Source organism: Eretmochelys imbricata, chromosome 1, assembly GCF_965152235.1.
Source record: "Eretmochelys imbricata isolate rEreImb1 chromosome 1, rEreImb1.hap1, whole genome shotgun sequence".
Classification (NCBI taxonomy): Eukaryota; Metazoa; Chordata; order Testudines; family Cheloniidae; genus Eretmochelys; species Eretmochelys imbricata.
The window spans coordinates 214,611,822-214,637,206 of record NC_135572.1 but is presented as its reverse complement, the minus strand read 5'-3'; the positions used below and the strand labels follow the sequence as shown (position 1 = coordinate 214,637,206).

General features: G+C 44.1%; 2 protein-coding genes across 3 annotated transcripts in view; one reads left to right on the top strand and one right to left on the bottom strand.

Annotated features, from left to right (window-relative positions):
* The window catches only part of LOC144268574 (rap1 GTPase-activating protein 1-like), a 50,909-nt gene extending 45,781 nt beyond the window's left edge, over positions 1 to 5,128 (top strand). The window contains exons 20-21 of the mRNA XM_077823552.1: positions 4,874 to 4,959; positions 5,105 to 5,128. Coding sequence (XP_077679678.1) covers positions 4,874 to 4,959; positions 5,105 to 5,128 — 110 coding nt within the window. The remainder of the gene's footprint in view (positions 1 to 4,873; positions 4,960 to 5,104) is intronic.
* LOC144268580 (glutathione S-transferase kappa 1-like) lies at positions 3,532 to 24,082 on the bottom strand. Of its 2 annotated transcripts, none has more exons than XM_077823565.1 (8): positions 23,887 to 24,081; positions 21,816 to 21,897; positions 20,845 to 20,973; positions 15,776 to 15,876; positions 15,335 to 15,370; positions 12,258 to 12,374; positions 11,592 to 11,685; positions 3,532 to 9,365 (listed from the first exon to the last, which is right to left on the bottom strand). In XM_077823565.1, the coding sequence occupies exons 1-8, from the start codon at positions 23,986 to 23,988 to the stop codon at positions 9,316 to 9,318; spliced, it is 711 nt and encodes a 236-aa protein (XP_077679691.1). In that variant the 5' UTR covers positions 23,989 to 24,081; the 3' UTR covers positions 3,532 to 9,315. The 2 variants fall into 2 exon arrangements, with proteins under 2 accessions (XP_077679691.1, XP_077679698.1); XM_077823572.1 differs by lacking the exon at positions 3,532 to 9,365 and adding an exon at positions 10,823 to 11,132 and having other exon boundaries at positions 23,887 to 24,082.
* Between the last annotated feature and the right edge of the window lie 1,303 nt (positions 24,083 to 25,385).

Here is a 25,385-nt window from a genome sequence, read left to right as displayed (position 1 = left end):
GAACGAGCCTCTGATAGTGTGGCTGATGTTATTAGGCCCTGTGATGGTGTCCCCTGAATAGATATGTGGGCACAGTTGGCAACGGGCTTTGTTGCAAGGATAGGTTCCTGGGTTAGTGGTTCTGTTGTGTGGTATGTGGTTGTTGGTGAGTATTTGCTTCAGGTTGGGGGGCTGTCTGTAGGCAAGGACTGGCCTGTCTCCCAAGATTTGTGAGAGTGTTGTGTCATCCTTCAGGATAGGTTGTAGATCCTTAATAATGCGTTGGAGGGGTTTTAGTTGGGGGCTGAAGGTGACGGCTAGTGGCGTTCTGTTATTTTCTTTGTTAGGCCTGTCCTGTAGTAGGTGACTTCTGGGAACTCTTCTGGCTCTATCAATCTGTTTCTTCACTTCCGCAGGTGGGTATTGTAGGGAGAGTGGTCACTTTGGATGAACTATTACCAGCAGGAGAGTGAGTTTGTGTGTGTATGGGGGTGGGGGGGTGAGAAAACCTGGATTTGTGCTGGAAATGGCCCACATTGATTTTCATACACATTGTAAGGAGAGTGGTCACTTTGGATAAGCTATTACCAGCAGGAGAGTGAGTTTGTGTGTGTGGTTTTTGGAAAAAGGGGGGGGGGGTGGTTAGAAAACCTGGATTTGTGCTGGAAATGGCCCAACTTGATTATCATACACATTGTAAGGAGAGTGATCACTTTAGATAAGCTATTACCAGCAGGAGAGTGGGGTGGGAGGAGGTATTGTTTCATGGTCTCTGTGTATATAATGTCTTCTGCAGTTTCCACAGTATGCATCCGATGAAGTGAGCTGTAGCTCACGAAAGCTTATGCTCAAATAAATTGGTTAGTCTCTAAGGTGCCACAAGTACTCCTTTTCTTTTTGCAAACACAGACTAACACGGCTGTTACTCTGAAACCTTTGAGCTACAATGTATCTTAACTAAAACTATTTTTAGGTAGGTTTTTTTCTCCTCAAAAAGCATTTTATCAAAAAAATCCGATTTAAATTTAAAAAAAATCTGATTTTTTTTAAATTGATTTTTATCCACCCTGACAGTGGGGCATGGTGTCAGGGGGAGGATTGGTCCCCAGCTGGAGTGAGGCAGGGGCCAGGGGCAAGATGAGCACAGTGGGGCATGGCAGGAGGATTAGTCTCTGCTGACTGGAGCAAGGCAGGGGCTGGGGGCAAAAGCACAGCGGAAAGGGAGCTAGGGTTGGTCCCTGGAGCAAGGAAGGGGCCAGGGGTAAACTGCAAGCACAGCGGGGCTGGGGAAGGGGTAAACAGGAGCCCTCCCCCCCGCCGCTGTCCACATAAAGTGGGTACCTACAGTCTCCATGGTTCTAACCCATTCCCTTCATCTCCCTCTGCCAGTGTGAAGAAATGAGAATGTTCTTAATGTTTTCTTTGAATACTGTGTGGGTGCCTCAGTTTCCCCTATGTATTTCTTAAGAATCTAGGTGGTGGGATAAGGGTGTGTGATTGTTGCAGAGCCCTAGGCAGGTGTGATGCTGTCTGCACAGAGAATGGCTGACACCGTCTCCTGGCAACTGATGGCCCGGGCCCCTCCCCTACAAGGTGCCAATTGAAGGTGTTGGAGAACAAAGAGATCAGGTGACCTCCTGGCCCGGGAAAGAGTCAAAGGTCAGAGGACGGGCTGGAGGGGGTTGCAGTTTGGAGCTGGCTGGGGAAACGGAGGGAGGCTGAGGGGTCCTGTTTTCTGTACCTATAAGCTTTGTTTTGGACTGTGTTCCTGTCTTCTAATAAACCTTCTGTTTTACTGGCTGGCTGAGAGTCACGGTGACTTGCAGGAAGTGGGGGGGTGCAGGGCCCTGACTCCCTCACACTCCATGACATCCAGCAGCACCAGGACAGGTTCTCTTCCAGCCCCCTGGGGTGGGTGTTGGGAGTGGGAGGAGCGGAGGCTAATGTGATTACTCCTATAATCAGACTTTTAGTTTCCAGTCAGCACTGCTAACCGGACACTCAGGTCCATTTTCTACTGGAGTTTCCAGTCTAAAACTAGATACCTGGCAACAGGGGGTGCCAGAAAAGCCTGAGGGGCAAGCAATCATTTTTAAAAGTGAGAGGACTAAGCCTTAAGCCGGGGGAGGGGGTAAGCAAGTGGTGGGTGGGCTAGGCAGTGGAGAGGTGCTAGTGGGCAGGGCCATGTCTGCTATACTGTCCAGGTAGGTTGGAGACCCGTTGACACAGTATCCCCAGCCCAGGTGACGTGACAGCCAGTAGTGGATTTAGAGTTAGTGCTCAGCTTCATTTTTGGGGCCCCTCCTTGGAACCCAGCCAAGAAAAAAAACATTCTCTGCTCTCCCCCTCCCCCATTTTTCATTCTTTTTTTCTTCCTCCTCCTCCTCTAAGTAATAGCAAGTAAATGAAAATAAAGTGAGGTACCTTGATTGTTTTTGTATTCTAACTTATTTTTCCACAGACGACTTGAAAATTGCTGGGAGTCTCAGCGGACCACTTATCTTTTCAAATATTGTTTGTACCTTTAGCTAACTATTGTAAAGCACTTTGGATAAGAGCGCTTTATAAAAAAAATGTAAAAAAAAGTTGAGGTGCGGGGTCTGGTCAAGACGTAGGGTGCGGGAGGGGGCTCAGGGCTGGGGGTGCAGGGTCTGGGAGGGAGTTAGGGTGAAGGAGCAAGATGGGGGTTGGGGTGCAGGGTCTGGCCAGGAGTTACGGTGAGGGAGGGGGCTCAGGGTTGGGGCAAGAGGTTGGGGTGTGGAGTGCTTACTTGGGGTAGCTCCTGTTTGGTGAGAGGGGTGGAGGTGGGAATGTGGGTGGAGATGCAGCTCCCGTTTAGTGCTCAGGGTGGGGATGTGGGGCGGTGCAGGAGTCAGGGCATGGAGCGGGCTGTGTCTGTGGGGGTATGCAAGAGTCAGGGCTGGGGTCATGGGTGTGTGTCAGGGGGGTGCAGGAGTCAGACAGGGGACTCGGGTGTGAGAGGGTCATGGGGGTGCTCCCTGCCTCGAGCAACTCACGGCAGGGGGCTGGAGGGGGTATGTCCTGATTCCACCCCCTTCCCCAAAGCCCTGACTCGCGTCTTCTCCACCTCCTCCCCCGAGCAGCAAGTGCACTGCAGCCCTGCTCCTCCCCCTCCCTCGCGGCAGCAAACAGCTGTTTGGAGGCGGAGGAAGCGCTGGGAGGGGGAGCAGCGGGAACGTGGCACGCTCGGGGGAAGAGGCGGGGGGGGGAGGGAGCTTGGCTGCCGGCGGAGCCTGCCCTGCAGCAGGAGCCAGCAGGACCAATCTTCTGCCCCTGCAGGAGAGAGCGGTGGGTGCAGAAGAGCGGGCTGGGGCCCCTTTGGAGCCTGGGCCTGGCACCATGGCTAAATCCGGTACTGATCTTGAGTAGGGGTAGAGAGATTGTTTTACCTCTGTATCTGGCACAGGTGTGAATGCTGTTGGAATACTGTGTCCCGTCCTGGTGTCCACAATTCAAGAAGGATGTTGATAAATTGGAGAGGGTTCAGAGAAGCGCCACTTGAATGATATTAGAAAACATCCCATATAGTGATAGACTTAAGGAGCTCGATTTATTTAACAAAGATAAGATTAATGGATGACTTGATCACAATCTATATGTATCTACTTGGGATACAAATATTTAATAATAAGCTCTTCAATCTAGCAGACACAGGTGTAACACGCTCCAATGCCTGGATATTTTAGCTAGACAAATTCAGACTGGAAATAAGGCATAAATTTTTACATTAACTATGGGAACAATTTACCAAAGGTTGTAGTAGATTCTCCATCACTGGCAATTTTTAAATCAAGATTGGATTTTTTTTTTAAAAAAAAGATATGCTGTAGGCATTATTGTCCTATTTCATACTGGACAAGTCACTTAAACCAAACTTTTCCTAGGTGGTCACTGATTGTATGTTCCTCATTTTCTAGGTGCCCAGTGTTAGAGCCTGGGGTCTGATTTGCAGAAGTGCTAAAATCTATGATAGCTGTGCTTTGAACATATGAACTGCTATATAATGCTAAAAGTCTCAAATTAGGCTGCCAAAATTAATGGACAGTTCTGACTATTCTCTTTGTGCCTCACTTCCCAGTATCTAAAATGGGGCTAATATCACCCCACAACCTCACAGGGGTGTCGTGAAGATAAAATGATTAAAGTCTGTGAAGCACTCAGGTACTGTAGTGAGGAGCACCATAAAAAAGGCCCTGAGGAAATTAATAATTCTGAATTCAGAACAGTGTTTGAGTAGTGTAAATAAGCCCTGGGGCTACACACTGAACAACATGGAGAAAACGAAACATTAACTGAGCACTGTCCATCCTGTGTACTGAAAGAGGCAAGGGGCCTGTGGAAAAAACAGTATGTAATTAAATAATTATGCATATGCACAAGGAGGCTGAACTAAGGCTGCACAGGCAGCCTTAATTCTGGCATTTCCTCATTTTCGAGTGCTTGACTTTACAACCTTAACAATATTCTTTTAAAATAGTTTTCTGTGTGTAACAGTAGACAGTGGGGTTGAAATGAGGGGACAGAAATATGCACATTTGGAGTGGTTGGAGACAGTGCTTAATTTGTAATGAAAGGTGCCAGGGCTCAAGCAATGTTTTTACTTTCATAACTGACACAGCAACCCCACAGTTGCTGCGGATATGAACTGCCAAGCCTAGAGGTGCTGGAGCTCAACCCTAGCAAGACCTGGCTCAAATTAAAAACGGTTGGAGAGCAACTTTGCCACATGCGGGCAAGCTTACCAGACAATGCAAGAGATTGGGGGTGATGGCTGAGGGGTTGAGACAGATTATGGATCACAGATTGGGGTGACAGAACTGCTTTTCCCATTCCTGGAAGAGCCAATTTTCTTGTGTGCTTGGCTCTCTTCTAGTAACCCGACTGCTCCCGTCTAGCAACGCTGCAGGCTCCATGGAGAAGGGGAAAGGCAGCAAGGCAGATGCTCAGCGTTACAGCCCGGTATGTGCCAGGCCTCCATGTGCTTCCATCCTCACCAACATCCAGATGATGATGGTGCAGGGGGCTTTGTATGCTCAGGAGTCCAGGGTGCACGGGGAAGATGCTTCAGGGAAGGTTAAAGAACTGCCATTTCCTTGTTCTACAGGCCTCCATTTTGTGCTGTGTGTGATGTCATCGCTGGAGGGGTGTCACAGTGCATGCTGGGTAATGTACAGGTAACTGACATACTAGGAGCCTTTATGCCCCTGGATGGAGGTTTGGAGGCAGGTAGCTGAACTGTGAAGGATGAGAAGGGGCCTTTGCCCCATCCCAACCCCTCCACGAGGCAGATTCACAATAAAGCAACATCCTAGTGATTCCTTCCATGGCCAACTCCTTGTGCCACTACACATCTAGCTGAGCCCCCTTCTCTGGCAACTTCTTTGCACCCCACTCAACAACATAACCTTCCCCAGCCACCTCTCCCTGCCTCATCGTACTCTGGCCCCTTCTTAGTGCTGTCCCCTTTCCCCCAAATGCTCTTTAAGTTTCCCACTTTGCTCAGACATCCCCCATGGTTCCTAGAGTTTTCTTATTTTGCTGAACCATCTCTTGCTCACCGGCTAGTTTTGCATCTGTTTCCATGTCTGTCTGTCTGCTGCTTTCGGTCTGTCCATTGGTGGGATGTGCTTCTCTGTGGCAGTGTTACAGTTTTTTCAGATAGTCATAATGTGACTATCAGCTACTAGACAAAGTAATAATGGGGTGAGTGGTAGCAGGGCTGGAGGGAGCTCTCTGAGCAGCAAGGTCCCTAGGGTTTCTGAGATGCAGTGGGAGCAGTTTCTCTGGTTTTGTTAATGTCTTGGTGAGTCAGTTATCCAGGTGAGACAAACTTCCTCTCTCCAACAGCAAAGTATCCCACTGCCCCATGGGTGATGGGGATGTCAGACTGTGACACACTCCCCACAGGGACTGCAGATTTAGCAATATAACCGTGGGGGAGACAGGGCAGCAGAGGAAACACCCACAGGGAAGGAAGTACACTGCATTTAGACGGAATAGCTGATTTTCCATTTGCTGTCCCTTCTGAAAAGTCAGAAAAAAAATTGTTTCGGGTTCAACAAACCATTTCATCTGGCTTTTGAGTTTTTTAAATGTTTGTCAATTTTTAAAAATAAAGTTAAAGTTCAACACAAAGTCATTTAGAATTGAAACATCTAAATATTTCATTTTGAAAATGTCTAAATGAAACACTATTTAGACTAAGATCTTTAGGGCAGGGACCATCTCTTTGTTCTGTGTCTGTACAGCGCCTAGCACAACAGGATGATGGACCATGACTAGGGCCCCTAGGCACTGCAATAATACAAATAAATCAAGCTTTTACTTATGTATTTACTTTTTTACCAAAAGCACTTGGTGACTTTGGCAAATTGATGAGATGTGTCAGGTGACCCAAATTTGCATTTTTCAGTAAAAAAAGGTTCAGCTGAAAATTTTTGCCCATTCTATGTGCGTAACCCTAAATGGCCAGTAGGTAATTCTGCTTCTGCCCTATAGCTACCCCTGGGCCTAGTAACACTAGGTGGTGAAAATCCTCATCTTCAAACCACATGAGTTGAGGGCATTTTTCATCTCTCCAGAGGTGCTTAGCACCTTGCAAGATTGGTCCAGTGTCTTTGGCTCAATGGCAAATTCTGTCTCTCACCCTGGAGATGTTTTAGTCAGGCCTGCACTGAAACAACCAAATGTGCACCACAAATTCTCTGAGGCTCTCTTTACTCCTAGACTAGCAGCCTGTGCTGCCTAGTGTCACCCCCAGGGTCTCCTTAAATCCTAACCTGGATATAACCATCACAGAGGAGACTGCTGGCTGCACCACAGGAGTTTCTCATGAATGACAATATCTTATCTGAGGTGGAGGGAGGTGGTCAGGTTGAGGAGTAGACAGAACAAGTGAGGCCAGATGGTCCCTTCAGAAGCAGTGGCAGCTGTAAGATTTGTGTGAGGGGAACTTGCTTTTACTGACTGTGTGTCTGGTTCTCTTTCTCTCAGGATTTGCTGCTGAAGTGAAGGGCCTGGCTACTCCTCACCTTAGAGATTCAGAGGAGACAAAGCTGGATTCCCAAGACTGCTGGCCCTTCTGCTTCCTCCAGTGATGGTTGTGTCAAAAGCAGCCAGAAAACCAACCATGAAACCAAATGTGGCATTAATTCATCCAAGTATATCATTACAGTTCAACCACCTCAGGGGCCAGAAACAAGCTATTCCACTAGGGGATTTCCATCCACCAGTGGAGAGGAGAGAGTGAAAAGGGAGCACTTTCAGTTTGTTTTTATTCCTGGTATAAAACTTTCCCCACTGAGTCCATTGCAGAAGGGTTCAGATAGCCTGTTCATGGTCTTCTCTTCTGGGGAAGACAGCACTTAAGAGTCCATTCTTGGAGGCGGCAGAGAAATCCAGTTCATGATTGCTGCTATATGAATTGACATGGAATTTGCCATTAAACTCCAAGGTCATTACTGTAACCCTGTCATTTAAAGAGAGGCCCAGGCCCTGAAGCCATTGAGAGCTATGCCCGTCCCTCAGAATGTGTGTACATGAAGGTCTCTCCTTCCCCCATCTTTCATCACACGGCAAACTTAGTGTAGGAAACATTGTCCAGTTGGAAGTCATTCTTCTTACGGTACCCGATGAGTTCCCCAGCCTTGTCCTTGAGGAGTTCATTTTTCCTCAGTGTCTTCTCTCTTTTCTCTCTCTGCCCTCCACTCTCTGCACCCTGCAGTAGCAAGATGTGTAAATGTGAATCTCTGACCCTCGCTCCATGCTTGTGGTGTGTGTGTGTGTGTGTGTGTGTGTGTGTGGCATCTTGGGCTCGCAATAAAAGGACACTGTGGCCAACCGACCATGGGCTCTGTAAGGCTGTTATTGGCACGCTCACATCTTCACGCTACAGTCCTCTAAAAATGCTCATGATGCTAAGACAGTTCAGGGCATTGTATATTTTGTTGTCATTTTGAAGGGGGTTACAGGGGGGAGGGGGAAGAGAAGGGTGAAAGGAGGAGGAGAGAAAAAGAGCTCGCTCCATCCACAGGAGGGAACCTCTCACAGTGCTAGTCCCCAATTCCAAAGCAACAGTCCTTTGCCAACCCTGGTATGTGTCCTGTCCCTGACATTGCCCAGGAGAGAGAAAAATCAGTCACCCAGGCTGTTGTGGCTCCCAGCCAAGTCACACTCACGCCAGGGAGAGCGGTCTCCTAGCCCAAACATGCTCAGCCAAGGAAGTGGTGACTCCTAGGGGTGAGATACTTAACGTAACTCCTAGCAGCTTGGTTAGGGAGATCTCTCTCCCAACCAAAACACTAGCACAGTTCTTCCTTCAGCACAAGCACAGCCCCACCCATCAAGGCTCGTTCCAGCTTAGTCCCTGCTGGGGGTGACTTTGATACTTAGGAAAGTGATAGAAATAATCATGTCAGTCTTCAGTCCCTGCTTTTCTCTCCCCCTCACACACACACACAGGTAAAACATGGGACAACAGGCTGACTTTGTGTTGGTTCAGAGCAGCGACTGGGGTACTGTTCAGGCAGAATTCCAAGTTAAATGGCCCAAGAGTCTGATCTGATATGGCAGGCAGGTCACTAGGCCACTTGAGATATTGGTCTGTTCTGATACAGAGACCTAGATAGTGCTGTATTTGTTTCTTATTTTGTGAGGCACTTAAATTGGGGCTGAGGATTCCACGAGGCCACAGGCATCTAGCTCAAATGTCATTTTTCAGAGTAGAATAAATTGCACTTTTGACACAGACAGGACTCAAACCCTGCTCTTAGCCTGAAAACTATTTCCTGCAGCCAGGTCAGGAGAGTTGGAATATATAAAACTTACAGCTGTAGTGCCCCTAGCAGTTCCCACTGATCACCAAATACTGCCCACTTTGGGTAGATTGAGACAAAAACCTGACAAGCATTTACACTTCACAGGGTGAAACAAATTGAGTTGTTCTCAGCAGTGCACTTTCAGACTGCAGACCACTAGTGAGACAAGATTTCATTCATCCTTATCAGCCAGCCAGAGCTCTGCCATTGCCCATGACCCTGTATTAACATTTCACTCACCAAAATGTCACCACATCCCCATCCTGCCTGGAAAAATCTATCTGTATGGTGAAAAATCAGTCTCAGTCTATCACAGAGCTCTACCTCAGTAGAACTAGAGTCCTGATTATTCTCCTGATAGAGGATTCCAGAGGAACATCACTGCTCTCCTCCCAGACCCTCTGGGACCCTAGATGCCACGGCTCAGGCATGGACGTTACTGCTTCATTCGAATTTTAGTCACTTATTTTCTGGTTGTTTCATATTGCACCTGGATTTCTCACATCCTGGGTTTTGAAGCTGCAGGAACTGGTCCCAACCATTTCTCTCCTGTAAGAAAAGCCAACATAAATTAAATCCTGATACTGGGGGTGGGTTGCAGGGTAAGGCTGCCCTTCCTCCTCATGGAATGGGTAATTGTGCTGAAATGGGAATGTAATTAATGGGATGCAGAGCTTTTCACATCTAGGCTACTGGACTCTGCTACCTGAGATGTACTGCCCAGCACCAAAGATAAGCTTGAATGTTAAGATCTGGGGGTTAAGGATGGGCTATGGAGCCTGTCATCAAGCCTGGCATCCCTTAACCAGTTTCCTCAAAGCGCTAGGTCAAAAAGGGATCATAAACTCATTTCCCATGACTGACACGCCACTCCCCAAACACTGCCAAATCTGAGGTTGAAATTCAGTTTCCCTATTTCTGGCTCATCCAACAGGGGGTAATGCTGTTTTTTTTTTTTTTACAGTCACCACAACCTATGCCAGTTCTCTTAATTAAAATTAAAGTTATTTTAGAACAAAAAAGAAAAAGAAATCACAAAACTATAAGCGAAGCAGAATACACATCCAACTGGACTGTCTGCTATGGAAATGGAACTAGAACCCCTCTCACTTTAGGATTAATGAAGTCCTGGTATTAGTAGGCCTCCATTGTAATCCTGAATTTGTTCTCTTTCTCCTTGCTAAAATCCATAAATAAGTTTTAGGCTGATTTCCCTTTACTAGGGTAAGTCTAGGATTGAGGTATATTCTTCTGTCAGATTTGAAATGATTTGGACAGGTGGTTCCTCAGCTATTACACCCAACAAATACAGGGTCTCACCTGAGCTCAATTTTTTTTGCCACTTTATACCAAAAATAAACCTTACTTGATTTAGCTAGTTGCAATTTCCTGTCCAGCACCTACAATTAGTTTTCAAAATTCCACCTTCATCAGCTACAGTAGTGTGAGAATGGCACCTCGGAGATGCCGACAGTCTTAAAACAGGACATCAGGTGACTGGGAAGGCTTCAATTTTTTTTTTTTTTTTAATTTTTTTTAAAAAGTCTGGATCTTTAGCTGGGGATTTAGTCCATAGTGTGTAGCTGCACCATTCCCCAGCTGAGCATCTGGTCATCAGTCTCCAGACATTCTGCCAGCAGAGGCAGAGCTCAACATGTAACCTCATCACTGGGGAGGGGGCTGGCATGGGGAAAAGGAATATTGCCACCAAAGCTGTGTTAATCAGACAAGCATACCTTCTTTTACAGTGGTAACTAAGGAGGATGTTACACAACTTTTACTAATGTTAAACATTGTAAAATTAGCTGATCTGATTGATTTGCAACCAAGAGTTTTAGAAGACCTTATCAAGGCGCTCTTTGGTCCACTGATGTTAATTTTTAAGAACCCTAGGAAAACTAGAAAGGGACAGAAGTGGAAGAAAGCCACTGTCAGGCCAATCCTTAAAAAGGGTAAATAAGATGATTTGGATAATTAAGGGCTAGTCAATCTAACATAAAGCCCAGGCAAAAATAATGGAGAGTCCGGTCAAACAAATTTTATATAATTCTTTGAAAAGATTTCAAGTCTGGTAGATAAAGGTAACTCTGTGGAGATGTGGATTTAAGTAAGACATTTGAATTAATACCACCTGATATTCTGATTCAAACATGAGTGCTACTCAAAATCAATATGGTTCAATGGGTTAAAAGCTGGGTAACTGTCAGGTTTCAACATGTAGCTACTAACTGAGACTTAAGTACTTGGAGTGCCTTCACTGGGATACTTCAGGGATCAGTTCTTGGTATAACGATATTCACTATTTTTATCAATGATCTGGAAGAAAATGTAAAATAATTGATAACATGCAGATGATACAAAGATATAGCTCTCCCTTCCCCTGGCCCAAGAGGGAAGGAGATTCTGATTCTTTGAGTATGTCTACACTGCAATTAGACACCTATGGCTGACCTGTGCCACCTGACTAGGGCTCAGGCTGCAGGGCTGTTTAATTGTGGTGCAGACATTCGGGCTTAGGCTACAGCCCAAGGTCTGGAACCTCCCCCCTTTGCAGGTTCCTAGAGCTTGGGCTCCAGTCTGAGCCCGAGTGTCTACACTGTAATTAAACAGCCCCTTAGCCTGAGCCAGCTGGCACATGCCAGCCATGGGTTTTTAATTGCAGTGTAGACATAGCCCCAGAGTGTTAATTTGTCTGTCACATTACACATCCCATTAGAGCAGATGGATAATTACCAGGGAGAGAAAATAGAGGGAAACGTTACTAGAAACACTCACCTATAACATTGCCCAGGAGCTCTAAACGATCAGAGCCAAAGAAGAGGTGAGATTCACCATTAACATGGGCCACAAGTGCTGGCACTCCAAACGCCTAATGCCCCCATGGAGACAAAACAGGGAGAATCACAAAGAGACGAATAACCACAAGACCAGTTCTAAGAAAAAGTTCTACAAAGAACTGTATCACCTTTCCTCCTCCCTCACGCTCTCACTTTCTTTTTCCCTTTCCCTTCCTTTCTCCTTTCTCTATCTCAAATCTGGGTCCCATGTACCAAGCAAGCCTGGATTCTGCAAAACTCTTATGGCCCTGTCATCCCATGGGACTGAGAGAAAAGGAATCAGAATCAAACCACGGCTTCAGGCATGGTAGTGGAGAGCAGTGACCCCAGGCACTAGCTCTGGTCTCTGGCATGCCAGTCCCTTGACACCTCCCTTCGAATGGGCTAGGAATCAGACCTGGGTTTCCCAAAAGATAGTTTCCTGCACTAATACTGAGGGTATTGAGCTGGCTTGCAAGATGTATGTTTAAAATACAAAAAAGTCTGAAAGCAATGGGATCCTTGTGTATTCTGATCTACCCTTTCATCCTGCCTTGACCCACAATATCACTGCTGGGAAAGGAACACACACATCTAACCCCATGTGGCAATGGGAGCTTCTCACCCCATAGTTCAGTGCCTCCTCTGTTATCGCCTTCAGGCGATTCTTCACCTCCGGGGTCGAGGTCATTGCCAGTAGCTTTTGGGCCAGCGCTGAGGGTAACCCAGCCTCCCCTGCAGCCTGAGGAGGCAGACAGATGGAAAATAAGAACAGCCGCTGTTTTCATGATAGTTACATAATAATTACATGCAGCTTCATTGCTTGAAGGTCTGTTGTCACACAATTATTCCTCCTAGAATATTTCTCTGGCAGGACGTCTGGCCTACTTTCAACCATTGCCTGGTTACATCACCTATTCTGAGTGACTTTTGAACATGAAGATGAAGGGATATCACCTCCCAAGCTCAAAATATGCAGCTCTTGTTAGGTGGGCTTTCAATTAGCTAGCAAAAGGGGGAAAGGGAGTTTATGCTTAGTTCAAGTTAAGTACTTTCAACAGATGAACTAAGACAGATGAAGTACTATAGTGGAAAAGAAGATGAAGATGAGTATTAATGTATTAAAGAGTCTAAACAGTAGAAGGAACCTGCCAAACACAGCAAGAGAGGAACGAGGAGTGACACTGCATAACAGAGACCAAACTCAGTAAGCCTAACTGGAAGTTGGTGGGTGATCTTCAGAACTGGAATGTTGGTACAGAAGAGCAACGCATGTTCTACTTCATTGGAGACAAAAAGAGGATCCTCATCCCTTGTTCTAGCAGTGAACTTCTCAAACTTCAAATCTGCCATGGTGTGATGCCAACAATCAAAACGTGAGACATAGGGCCCAAAAGTGGGACACCCATATCTTACTGTGTCACAACATAATGTACAGATTATAAAGATGTTTACTATAAAATCTCCCTATGTCAATGAAAGAACCAATGAAAGATACTTATTTTATTCTGAGGGTAGCTTATTTCCGTTTAGCTTAAACCTGTTCCCATCAATTAATGCTAAACTGAAAAAAACTGCTCCTAAACCACAATAAGTGTCTAGACAGGGGTTTGCTCCAATTTAGCTACTTTATTTTAAATTCACACCTTATATTAAACTGGTGCAACTTTCTCACATAGTTAAAGCCTCAGTTCAACAGCATACAGCTTTATTGCTTGAGCTACAGGAGTAACTGCTAACAACTATGTGGACCAGCTACTAAGAGTGGCCTTGACACATCTTTTCCCATTGGATTTACATTTGCTAGGAAGAAGTAGACTATTGGAGAGCTGATGTTCTGAGTTCTAGCTCTGGTCTAAGAGGGAAAAGAGACAGGACAAGCCACAGCACATATACCTAGAATATTTATTCTGAAAGGTAGTGTGACTGTGTGGCTAAGGGCTGGTCTACACTGCCAAGTTTTTTCACCAAAAGGCAGTTTTTGGCAATGAAACAGCAGAGAAGTACATACTACAAAGCCACTTTTCAAGACAAACCTCCTCAGTTGCAGCGTTTTAATAAAACCACCTAGACAAGAGTGATAAGGCTTCTTATCGCCAAAGTGCCAGCATAAACACTTTGCTTTTATCGCTGTCATTGGCCTCTGGAGGTGTCCCACAATGCCTGAAGTAACCGCTCTGCTCATTGTTTTGAACTCAGTAGCCCTGCGGGCATGCACCCCTCCCCTTTCAAAGCTCCATTCTGACAGTCAGCACGCTGTGCTGCTCTGCTCCAGGGAAACAAAAGAGCAAATCATTAACATGGAAGGCTCCTGCTGTCTCCCACACTAAACAAAGAGGCAGGCAGGGTTGGGTGTGTGTCTGTCTGTCCCAGAGCCAGGGAGGGAGGGAGGCAGGGGCTGATGTTCGGTTTCCCTCAGGACTGATTGTTTCTGGTGGCTGTCTGAATTTACGAGACAGCATGAGAAGACATACACACACACACACCTTCCCTCGCTACCCTCCACACTTCAGTTGAAAAGTGACTGGCAATCTATTAGGATGCCCGTGGAACAATGGGATTGAGAAACCTGCATCATGTGAGGCACTGCAAACCCTTCCCAAAGCACCCAGCCAGTTGCACAGTGGGATAGCTATCCACAGTGCACTGCTCTCTTGTAATAGTAATAGCAAGAGCTGCTAGTTTGGATGCACTCCAGCGACACAAGGAGCAGAGTGTGGACATGCAACAGCGGTTTAATTAAAGTGCTTTAATAGATGTGGCATAACTTTTGGTAAAAAAAACTTAGCAGTGTAGACATAGCTTAAGACTTTTAGAGACCTGGATTCTCATGCTAACACTGCCTAAAATAATCTTCTGCAACCTCTCTGCTTTGAGCTATACTGATGAAAAGTGCTATATAAGAGTAGTCGTAAAAATAGTGTTTGTAAAATTAAGGTGGGAGCTAATACTTGGCTACCATCCAGGGCTAGAATATGAGATCCTAGTTTGGGATCAAACTGGAACTGTGGCCTTGATTTGACCTCAAACACAAACCCCAAAACTAATCCTGGTTCAGATCTGAACACTGTCTTCTGCCTATCTCTGCATTATAGCCAGAGATCTAACAAACAGAAGAGGCAGGATGCAGAGAGTGGAACTGAGGAAAAGAAGAACTGACACTATTTCAAAGCAACTTCAAAGAAAGGCATACCAAGAAATTGGGGTTTGAGAATGGAGCCCAGCTACACCACCACCACTGTCCCCTCCACAATCTACCTTCTGAATCAAATTTTAACTCAAGTTAAAAGCCTTTTATAGAAGCAAACCCACTCCCTTCCCTGAGCTCCCTCTTGAATATTGCTCCTGGCTTTATTACTGTTTATTAATTATATTTTAATTGTGTATCCACTGCCTATTCCGGGGCATCCTGCTAGGGAAGGCACCGGTACCTAAATATCCACCCTAGGCCTGGCAATAAAATGCACCAAAGTTACTTGGGAAATTACCCTCACATTTCCACAGATCTAAGGGATTGGAGTCACTGACATGGGAGTCACATTTTCCCTAAGGGAATTTCCTGATAACTCCAAATGATCCCTTAAAAAATCCACAGCCAGTCAAAATTATTTAAGTTGTCTCCATAGACGGTAACCCTAAGACCCACATCCAATAAATCACAACAAATGAATGTAGAAGCAGTAGCGACAGGGAGAAACTTACTGTCAATATACTCTCTGGTTGGGTGATATCTTCATCCTGGTGAGAGGAGGAGGAGGAGTAAATCAAATGGTTAAATGTTTATGAACAAGATGTTGAATCTACAAAGAGAATTTCTCACAGTGACCCTGTCTTCCTGCAGGGATGGAGTCAGAAAAGCTCAGCTGAGGACAGGGATCCTATTGGAGAATTTCCCACAGGAAAACATCCCATTCACCCAAACTGGAACTGGATTATGTGGACTCTGGAATTAACTATTGGTGAAAGTCTCCACACTGAAAGAAACAGAAACTGAAATCGACTTGAAATATAGTGCTTTCCTTGGATTGGACCCTGAACCACAGTTTTCAACACTCCTGCTGACACTACATGGTTGACTGAGGGCAGAGGAGGGTCAGGAACATGGGGAAAGGAGCTGGACTGGGGATGTGTAGAAGTACTCACCCGGGACCAGATGCGCATCCAGAGCTCTCTGGACACAGGCTCCAGGAACTGTGGCTGTGTCATATCCACGGCTGTGATAAAGCGCATGGCAGAAAGGCTGCCTGGGATTGATGTGAAAGACAGAAAGACACATTGAGGAAGCATAGGAACGGCATCAACCAATGAAGTCTGCCACTGCCCTGGGAATGTCCCCAAGGAGCAAAAAGGCCATTAATGAAACTCTTGCCAATGTTCATAAGAAGCCTACTTCTGTATGGGATTTCCTTGGGACTGTCCCAAGGAGTTAGCCACTCAAGTCTGCAGCAGGGTCTGAACAGGGAGAGGGTCTCTAGGAAAGGGACTTAGTTGGGATTCATCTATGGGAATAGCTTGCTGAACACAGTCTGCACTGGTCTCAGATGGAGAGTGGACTCAAAGTTTGTTATGGCCAAAAACATCATGGGCCAAACTTTCAAGAGTTACTTCTAGGTCTGGGACCTCCCAATTGGAAGTCCAACTAGAGACAAATAGGACCTGATATTCAGAGGTGCTCAACATCCTCAATTCCACTGATTTTAACCAGAATTGTGGGTACTCAGCTTCTCTGCACATTAGGCACTAGCTCACTAATGTATGAACTGCACATGGCAGATTTCAAGTTAAGTGCTAAGAAGTAGCAGTATTAATATCTTGAGCACTAGATATATTCATGGATGTCCAGTGTATAGTGGCACCAGTCCTTGGGATCTTAATCCTCTCTATTAGAACAGGTCAAACTATTCATTGCCAGTAATACTTGTTTTGAATTCAGCCCCATTTCTGTTGGGTGACTCATTCAAAAGTCTATCCTGATTCCCACTGATCTATTCATGATTTCTAAATAATCAATAAACTTGATGAAGAATTTTCAGCCTATGGAGGGTTGTTGAAAACTATTCACTTCGCCAATTGCAATTTGTTTCTGGTTGCGTGTGGTTGGTCACATGGAATTGGTTCTGCACTCTGTTTTGATGATGGAAACTTTTTTAAAGCAGTAGTATAATAAATAACCAGGGTGAATTAAAAAAAAAATCAATGTTTTTAAAAAAAAAAAATTTATTAAATCAGATTTTTTTGATAACTTGTTTTTTTGAGGAAAAAACCCATCTAAAGACTGTTTTAATTAAGAAACAATACAACTCAAAGATATCTCATCATGGAATAGGGATTATAAATTCTAATTCTATAGTATGAGACAATATATTCATGTAATGTTTAAGAAAAGGTTTGTAAATGAGTTCCATAGTTCATGGATTAGGGACCCAATCTCATGGGGTTCCAGGGGCTTCCGTATAGATTATTTAGGTTAATCTTTCTATCTACCCAATGGAACTCAGTGCTCAGTCTAGAAGATACCATCAGAGATGCTGAGTTTTGCAGTTCTCAAACTGTGGATTTGTGTCTCCAGAGATGTTAACAGCAAAAAATGTTTTTAAATAAATAAAATATTGAGGTGAGAAACAACAGGCCTCAACCCTACTATCCCTCTGCAAATTTGTGTACACAGTGTCAATCCCTTACCTCTCTCTAAAAGTGCAAAGTTTCAAAAAGTTCAATGAATAGAAGATGGTTGGGGACGGAATAGATCTGGAGAAGGAGAAGAAGCTTGGAGATAAATGTCAGAAGGGAGGGACCGGCAGTAGAAACAAAACAGTGAAACTGTTTGAGCATCATATTCTAGAAGTCTTGAGGTCTTTCTGAGCGTAGCCTTCATTGATTTGAGATCTACTATACCATTCTCTCACTAGAAGGGAAAACCTATAATGGCAGCAGGCCCTAAAAGAGACCCAGTTTGGGAATATTTTAATGAAGTTCCTCTTCCTGTGGATAAGACAGGGATGCATGCAAAATGCAAACAGTGCAACAAAACAAACAAACATCATGAGAAGTGTTCCTTTTCAGGAGGAAGCTGCGTTCAAGATGATGAAAGGAACATGTCTGAACATGCAGAATCTCCAGGTTGGTAAACTTTTTTATTTCATACTTCTTTCTTAAGGACTGCCTGTCTTCCTTCTGGACTATTCTTAAATTATCATGTTTGAACAAAAAATATAGTTGTTACTCTATGGTACTATCATTTTAGATGCAGTTGTGATAAAAAATAAATAGCTGAAATAGGCAGATCTTCCTTTTACAATGTCGCCTTTAAAGTAGTACTGAGTGTCAGTGAATGCAATGAGTAATACTAAATGAGCAGTATGGTAATAATAATTAAATAACTGCAGTGACTTATTTTGTTTAGGAAAATCCATCCTCAACATACAGGATTCTGAAGACTATCCACCTTCAAGATCACCATCATTTTCTATAGTTTCAGAGTTATCTGCCAATGATAGTGTTTCAGTCACATCATGTATGTCACATAGCCACAGTATATCACCTGTAGCAAAAAGAAAAAAAAAGAAAAAAAAATCATCCAGAAACAACCATAGATAAGTTTGTGATAAGAACCAGCAGTCTACAAAAAGTGGTAATTGATGAAAAAACTGCCGTTTGTTTATGCAACAAACTCTCCTTTCCCTGTGATTGAGAACCCACACTTCAATAACATGGTTCAGTCATCAAGACCAGGATAGAGTCCACCCAACAGAGCAGATGTTGCAGGCAAATTTCTGGATAAAGTGTATGAAAGAGAAATTGATCAGTGTGCAAAAGGTGTAGAGGGTAAAATTGTTAACCTGAGTCTTGATGGGTGGAGCAATGTCCACAATGATCCTGTTATATGTGCTTGTGTGACAACAGAAGAAGGGAATGTCTTCCTTACAGAAACAATAGATACATCAGGAAATGCACACACACCACAATACTTACAAGTAGCAGCAGTAAAAGCTATAACAAACTGTGAAAAAAAAATTCAAATGTTTAGTACACAGCTTGGTCATAGAAAATGCTGCAAATGTATCCAAGATGAGAAGAAATTATTTAGAAGAGAGTCACAAGCTAATAACATACAGTTGCAGTGCTCATCTGATGCACCTCCTAGCCAAAGACTTCAGTGTTCCAGAAATAAAGGCTAATGTTGTTGAAATTGCAAAATACTTCCGTAACAGCCACTTTGCAGCAGCTGCTCTGAAAAAAAAGTGGAAGGAACAAATCTAACTCTCCCACAAGACGTGCGATGGAACTCAGTAGTGGACTGTTTTGAGCACTATATCAAGAACTGGCCTAATCTGATGACAGTTTGTGAACAAAATTGTGAAAAAATAGATGGCACTGTGACAGCCAAAGTTCTCAACATGGGGCTTAAGAGAAATGTTGACCACATGCTGAATATCCTGAAGCCTATTTCTGCAGCCATGAACAAAATGCAGGGAAATAGCTGTTTTATTGCTGATGTTGTAGAAATTGGGACGGAACAGAGTGAGATCTTAAAAAGAGAAATATGTGAGGACAGAGTTACATTATAAGCATTGAAAAACAAATGGGACAAGCACTATCCCCAGCTCATTTTCTTGTAAATATTCTCAATACTCGGTACCAGGGTCAAACCTTAACTGCTGAAGAAGAGGAGTTGACTATGACATGGCCATCCAGCAATCATCCCTCCATAATGCCAACTATAATAAACTTCAGAGCTAAGGGTGAAACCATTCAAGAAATATATGTTTGCTGATGTTTTAAAGAAAGTCTCACCAGTGAACTGGTGGTAGAAGTCACTTAAGCACTTGGATTCAGAGACTGTTGAAGTGATAATCTCATTTTTAACAGCAGTAGCTTCTTCTGCTGGTGTAGAAAGAATATTTTCTTACTTTGGACTAATTCATTCCGAACTGAGAAATCATTTGCGACCTGAAAAAGCAGGAAAGCTTGTTTTTCTTTTACAAATTATGAACAAACAGGAAAATGAAGGTGAAGACGACTGAGTTAGCTGCAGAAGCCAATATTTTAAGTTTCTCATGTTGACCTCGCTGACAGTCGATTTAATTTTTGGTTTTTTAAAATATTTCATTTAACTATTTTAGTTAAAAAAAATTTTAACAAAAACAAACCTGATTTTAAAAAACTTGAATGTTTAATTAAATGCAAAAATTCATATGCTTGTTTTGTTAAAATATTATATGTTTGCTGTTGAAGAAAAAAATCCAGAACACATACCATTCTTGTTTTATTTAAACAAAACAATTTAAATGCCTGTCTGGTGATATTTTTCTCCTAATACAGTATGGCAAGAAAATCCTCCAAATATTAATGATTAACCGTTGAACTGGCGATATTTATGAAGTCATTGGGAGGTAAAGTGCTTCAATTATCTTTGGTAAATGAAATAAACAATCATTCATTTTCTGATATAGCTGTAAAACTAATCTGAAAAGTTTTCAAAATAAATCACTTAAAAAATGTACAGTGTGTACCTTTTAAAAATGAAACCTGCATCTATCTGAGTTGTTAAGAATATGTATTAAGGTTATAACAACCAACAAGGATGCACTTTTTTAATCATGATTTAATCGAGCCTTCCTGACTAGTGATTTAAATCATGATTTAAATCAAATCCTGTAAACAACAAAGAACACACTTTCCTGTATGAATTTTTGACCAAATAATTTTTGTGATAATATTTTAGATTTTCTGCATTTGTGAATATTGTCATGAATTTCTGGCAGTCATCTGAACAGTCACAAGTAACATGACCCTGTGAATAGGACTGATCTGAACCTAGTGCTTTTATTTGCAAAACTATTTGCTATTTTTAAACACAGATCTGTGCCTCATGTAATTCAGTGATGAAAAAAATATTACAGTGTCAGAGCTTGTGGGCTTGCCTCCTATCTCCTTGCCTCCTACCCTGAGCTGTTCCCCCTCCCACCTCTGCCAAAGCACCTTAGTCACAATCTGCAGAAACTCTTATGCTATCCGACTCTCAGCCCTTTCCCGAGTAGGAATTTCCACTCATGCGAAGCTATGCACTGACTTCATACAAATCACAAATGGGGGAAGAAGAAGAGAACATTTAATCTCATTTTCCCCCCCTCAATGTCATGTAAGATTTGGACCTAGAGCTCCTTAAGGTGAAAGGTCAACTCACTGACCAAGCAGCCTCCTCTACTTACCTTTTCTGATAACACTTCCAACGAAATCCTTGGGGAGCTGCAGTGGGACCTGGTAATATTTTGCCATCCTCTTTATATCCTTCATCATGTATTCCCCACGTTTGGGCACCATTGCTGGGGGCTGGTTACCTTACAGAAAAGGTAAAATTACAAAATGAAGATTCCAGTTATAATAAGGTAGGCCTGGTCTACACACAAATTTAAACTAGTCTAACGAAAAGTGTAATTTTATATTGATTTAGTAAAACAGTTGCTACTTTGTGTGAGTACACTCTTATATGAGTTTACTGATGCAAGTGAAACTGAAGCCAGGTTTAAATTTGCAGGTGCTAAACTGACATAACCAGTTTTAAACCAATAAGAATGTCCACAAAGGAGTTTGCACCAGCTAAATCAGTTTTTAAAAGATAAATAAACTTTTGGGTACAGTAAAGTGCTGTTCATCATAAAATATTTTACTAAGGAGGATGAGGATCATTATCCTATTTTAAAAGTGAGAAACTGAGGGACAGCAAGATGAAGTGCTTTGCGATTTCAGGCAAATCAAATCTCCAACAGAGCCAGAAACAGAACTCATGACAGAGCCCTCCTGCTAGCATAATTCAATCTATCGAGCAGCAGTAGCTATGCTTTTGCAGCTTTTGCTGGTGAAACTTTTGTCAGTTGGGGGGGGGGGGGGGGAGAGGGAGGAGGGGATGTTTCCTGACCAACAAAAGTGCTAGTGTAGACAAAGCCTTAGACCTCCAAGTAGAATGGAAGGGCTTCAGCAATGCCTGGCTAATGACAGCAGGGAGTCTCAGTGGTCTGTGATATTCCCCACAGAATCCATTTTGGGGTCTGTGGTGAGCTCCCTAACAGCAGTGCCCTGCCAGAGCTCGAGTGCAAGATGGAATCTCCACTCTCTCATAGCCACACTCTGCAGGAGGTTCCAGATGTTCTCTGTTGAGGGTCAGGAGCAGTCGAACACCTACCAGTCTCCTTCATTATGCCTCCAAGGAAAGCAGGACGAAAACGCAACTCAATGCTCCAGTTGTGCCGGTACCGGCAAAGCACCTGCAATGGGACAAATAATAATGGATACACAACATCTAAGACCTGCAATGAAGCCCAGGGGCCCAGTCTCTGACAGAAACCAGGATCTGGGCACTGAAATACATCTAGCAGATAAAGCCTAATCTGTCTGAGACCATTAGAAATCAACCTTGGGATCAGCAAGGCACTTCAGATCTTCATGCCAGTGATACTGTGGGGAAGGTTTGTAAATTCCTACAGAGGGACCAGGAATTAAAATATCAAGCAGCCCTAAACCCCTGTGAAATGCACTCCAATGATAGCCATGGAGATAAATGCACCACTGCACCCAGGTTTCTCTCTGGAGCAGGAAGAAGAAATAACACAGCAGATTCATTTCTCTCTTTTAAATCAGGAAAATAACAGCATCTCCCCTTTCTTTAAGCACTTCATGAGTATAAATTAGATCTATTTCCTCTGGCCCTGTCTCACAGAACAACTCTGTTTATTGCTGCTCTAATCTATTTAATCCAGGACCAGATGATGATATAGATGCTATAGGACCCAGCTATGGAGTCATGTGATAAAATGAGAATCTCAATTTTCATTTTAAAGAGTGTGTAATGTGATGCCCCAGGTGTGTCACTGGCAGTGGAGACTGAACCCACTATCTATTGCTTGAGATATAACTATTAGCCTCAGATTGCCTTAATTTTGCCTTGATTTTAATGTCATTTTCATGGTAGCAACATACATGCCACCCAAAGCATCACTGAAGAAAAAAAAAAAACATCCTGAGATTTTGGAAACACCACCACTGGGCTTGAGAAATCCCTGAAAAACCAGAGGTTAGGCAGGTATGATGTCAATGTGTGTATCCCTAAAGTCACCCTTGTAAGTCTTGTACAAATAGAGTGGGTTGAAATTTCTCATTCTAAACACTGACAAACAAAGGTCATTTTAAAAAAAATGAAAGTTACTGCAATTTTTTTTGTTGCAGTTTTCAATTTTTGACAAAAGTGAAAATTTTTTGGCTTTGTTGTTAAAATTTGTTTCCTTGCCCCTTTCTCTTCCTCCCACTTTCATTAGCCAAAACGGAAACAGGAAATAGTTGAGAGAAATGGGGGAAACTGCAAACTAAAAAGTTTGTTTACAACATTTTCAACCAACTACAAATAAAACAAAAACAACAAAGACAACCCCTCCCAAAACCTGGTTCCTCTTCCAAATGTGTGGAATGAAAATTATTGTAAATTAAAAAAAATAGCAGCATTTTCCAGCTAGCTTTAGGCATAAGGTGCAGTAGGTTCCTGATGTTCCTGAAACGGTTTTGATTTCACTGAGTTTCCATGGGGCTCAATTTAGTCCAAAGACCCTGTGTAATTAAGATTAAGATCAGGCTCATAACCTGTGCTCCAGTAATAACTGTAGAACATTAATCTTCTCTGAAGTATAATGAGTAACTTTCTCCCGTGAACAGTCAGCACTCCTCGCTGGCTTTTATCCAGTTGTACTAACTTCGGTTGTTCCAGGCAAGGCAACACAGTCAGCGTGAAGAAAAGGAGGACTTGTGGCACCTTAGAGACTAACCAATTTATTTGAGCATAAGCTTTCGTGAGCTACAGCTCACTTCACAAACACACCTCTGTAAAGAAAACAAGAGCTGGAATCCTGTAGGAAACCAAGTAAGCCAGAGCTGGCCAACAAACCAGCTGTAAGTACACACAGGGGGGAGCTGTGACCTTGCAAACTATTCTTACTACACACACACTTCTGGAGAGAAGCGCAGCGGTGGGGGAGAAATGATCTCCCATTTCTCCAGCAAGGTCCGGACCAGGCCTGCTGCCAGACAGGGAAAATTCCGCAATGACACGGAGGGGAAGCACCTTGGGGCTCGGAGACTCAGGAAACACCGGGGCTTCCTAGGACTTCCACAGGCCTAAAGTCTATTCTTGCCCGCCCCCGCTGCCCTCGTCCCTCTCCCCCTGCGGTTCTCGGTCTGTCTGTCCCCGCATTCGGCTCTCGCCTCACCTCGAACCCGAGCCACGAATACGGAGACACCACGTCGTAGAAGATTTCCACCACTTTCTTGCTGCCGCCAAAGCCTCCCCCTGCTACTGCTGCCGCCGCCATTACCCCGCTCCCCAGGGGCGCCGCTTGCCCGGCTGCGATCCCTCCAGCCCGCTCGCTCCAACCCCGTGGCGGCCTCTGGCCGGGGGGCGCGTATTGGGCCGCGAGCACACGGCGTGACACTCACCCCGCCGCGCTGCGGCAGGACGCTGCTGACCCCTGCTGGCCGCTCTCCCCGGGCCCTGAAGCGGTTCCCTTTGCCGCCGGCCCTGCGCGCCTCAGCGCAGAGACTTGGTACCAGGGCTGCTTGGGCCTTCTACTCGCCCGTGGTCCCGGGCAGGGCTCGCCACTGGTTTTGAAGTGGGGGCCACTTTGGCAAAACCCCTTCAATGTGAGAGCCACACGCGGTGGGGCTGAGGGGTTCGGAGTGCGGGAGGGCAGAGGGTGGGGTGCCCGCAGTGGTTTCCCCAGGAATTGAAATGGGAGGGGAGTGTTCGAATTTACAGGTGGGGGGTGTCAGGACCCATGAGGGGTGAGGCTGTGAGGGTGAAGGTGGGCGGGGGGTAGGGCACCATAGGAAAAACTGAAAAATGTTTCATGACCATTTTATGAGATTTAACACAAAATTAAAGTTGGCTACTCAAGCCTTCTAAGAAGCACTATGTCTACATCCGTTTTGGTTTCATGTTATAATTTTGTACAACTCTGTTAATGAACTTCTTGAATGCATTGCATTCATCTTTGGTGGCTTCTCTTGTGTCTGGTACTTCCGTTCCTTCAACTGATATGCTCATTAGTTCATTCTCATGATCAGGCAGAAGGCGACTTCTTTCAGAACACAAAATTCTATTCAATGAGGAAAAAGAAAGCTCAGCTGTAGCTGTTGTGACTGGGAGTAGCAAGGGATGAACTCCTACTTCTTTCAGCCCAGGACACGGAACACAAAGATCAGGTCGAGCCACTAGTTGAAGTCAAATCTTCATTCATTCGTCGCATGATATTCCACTCTATGCTCAAATTCTCTATTCTGTCCTGATCACATGGCAGTCCCATTGCTGGTAGTGTCTCACTCCACTCAACTGTCAGTGTTTTATAGGACAGGCATCTGTAAAAGCTACATAGAGGTTGAGTAAAATCTAGAAATCGCTGTTGTAGATTTTTAAGAATCAAGTCTGTGTACTTTTTCAGTTGTCTTAACAAACACTTCTTGTCTTCTTCACTTAAGGATTGAATATAAATGCCTTCATTAGTCAACTTCTGGACTGAAGTCTTTGCTTCTTCCAGTACTTTTTCAATGGATAGCTCTCTGATTGATCCAAATGTAGCTTCTACCCCTGACATCAAGATAAAGTACACAATGACTTAATACTTGATGCCCATTTGCATCAGTGCATTCATTAGCCATGTATGCAAATTTTTTGAATGTGGTGAGAGAGTTTCTTCACTTTTTCAACTGTTAA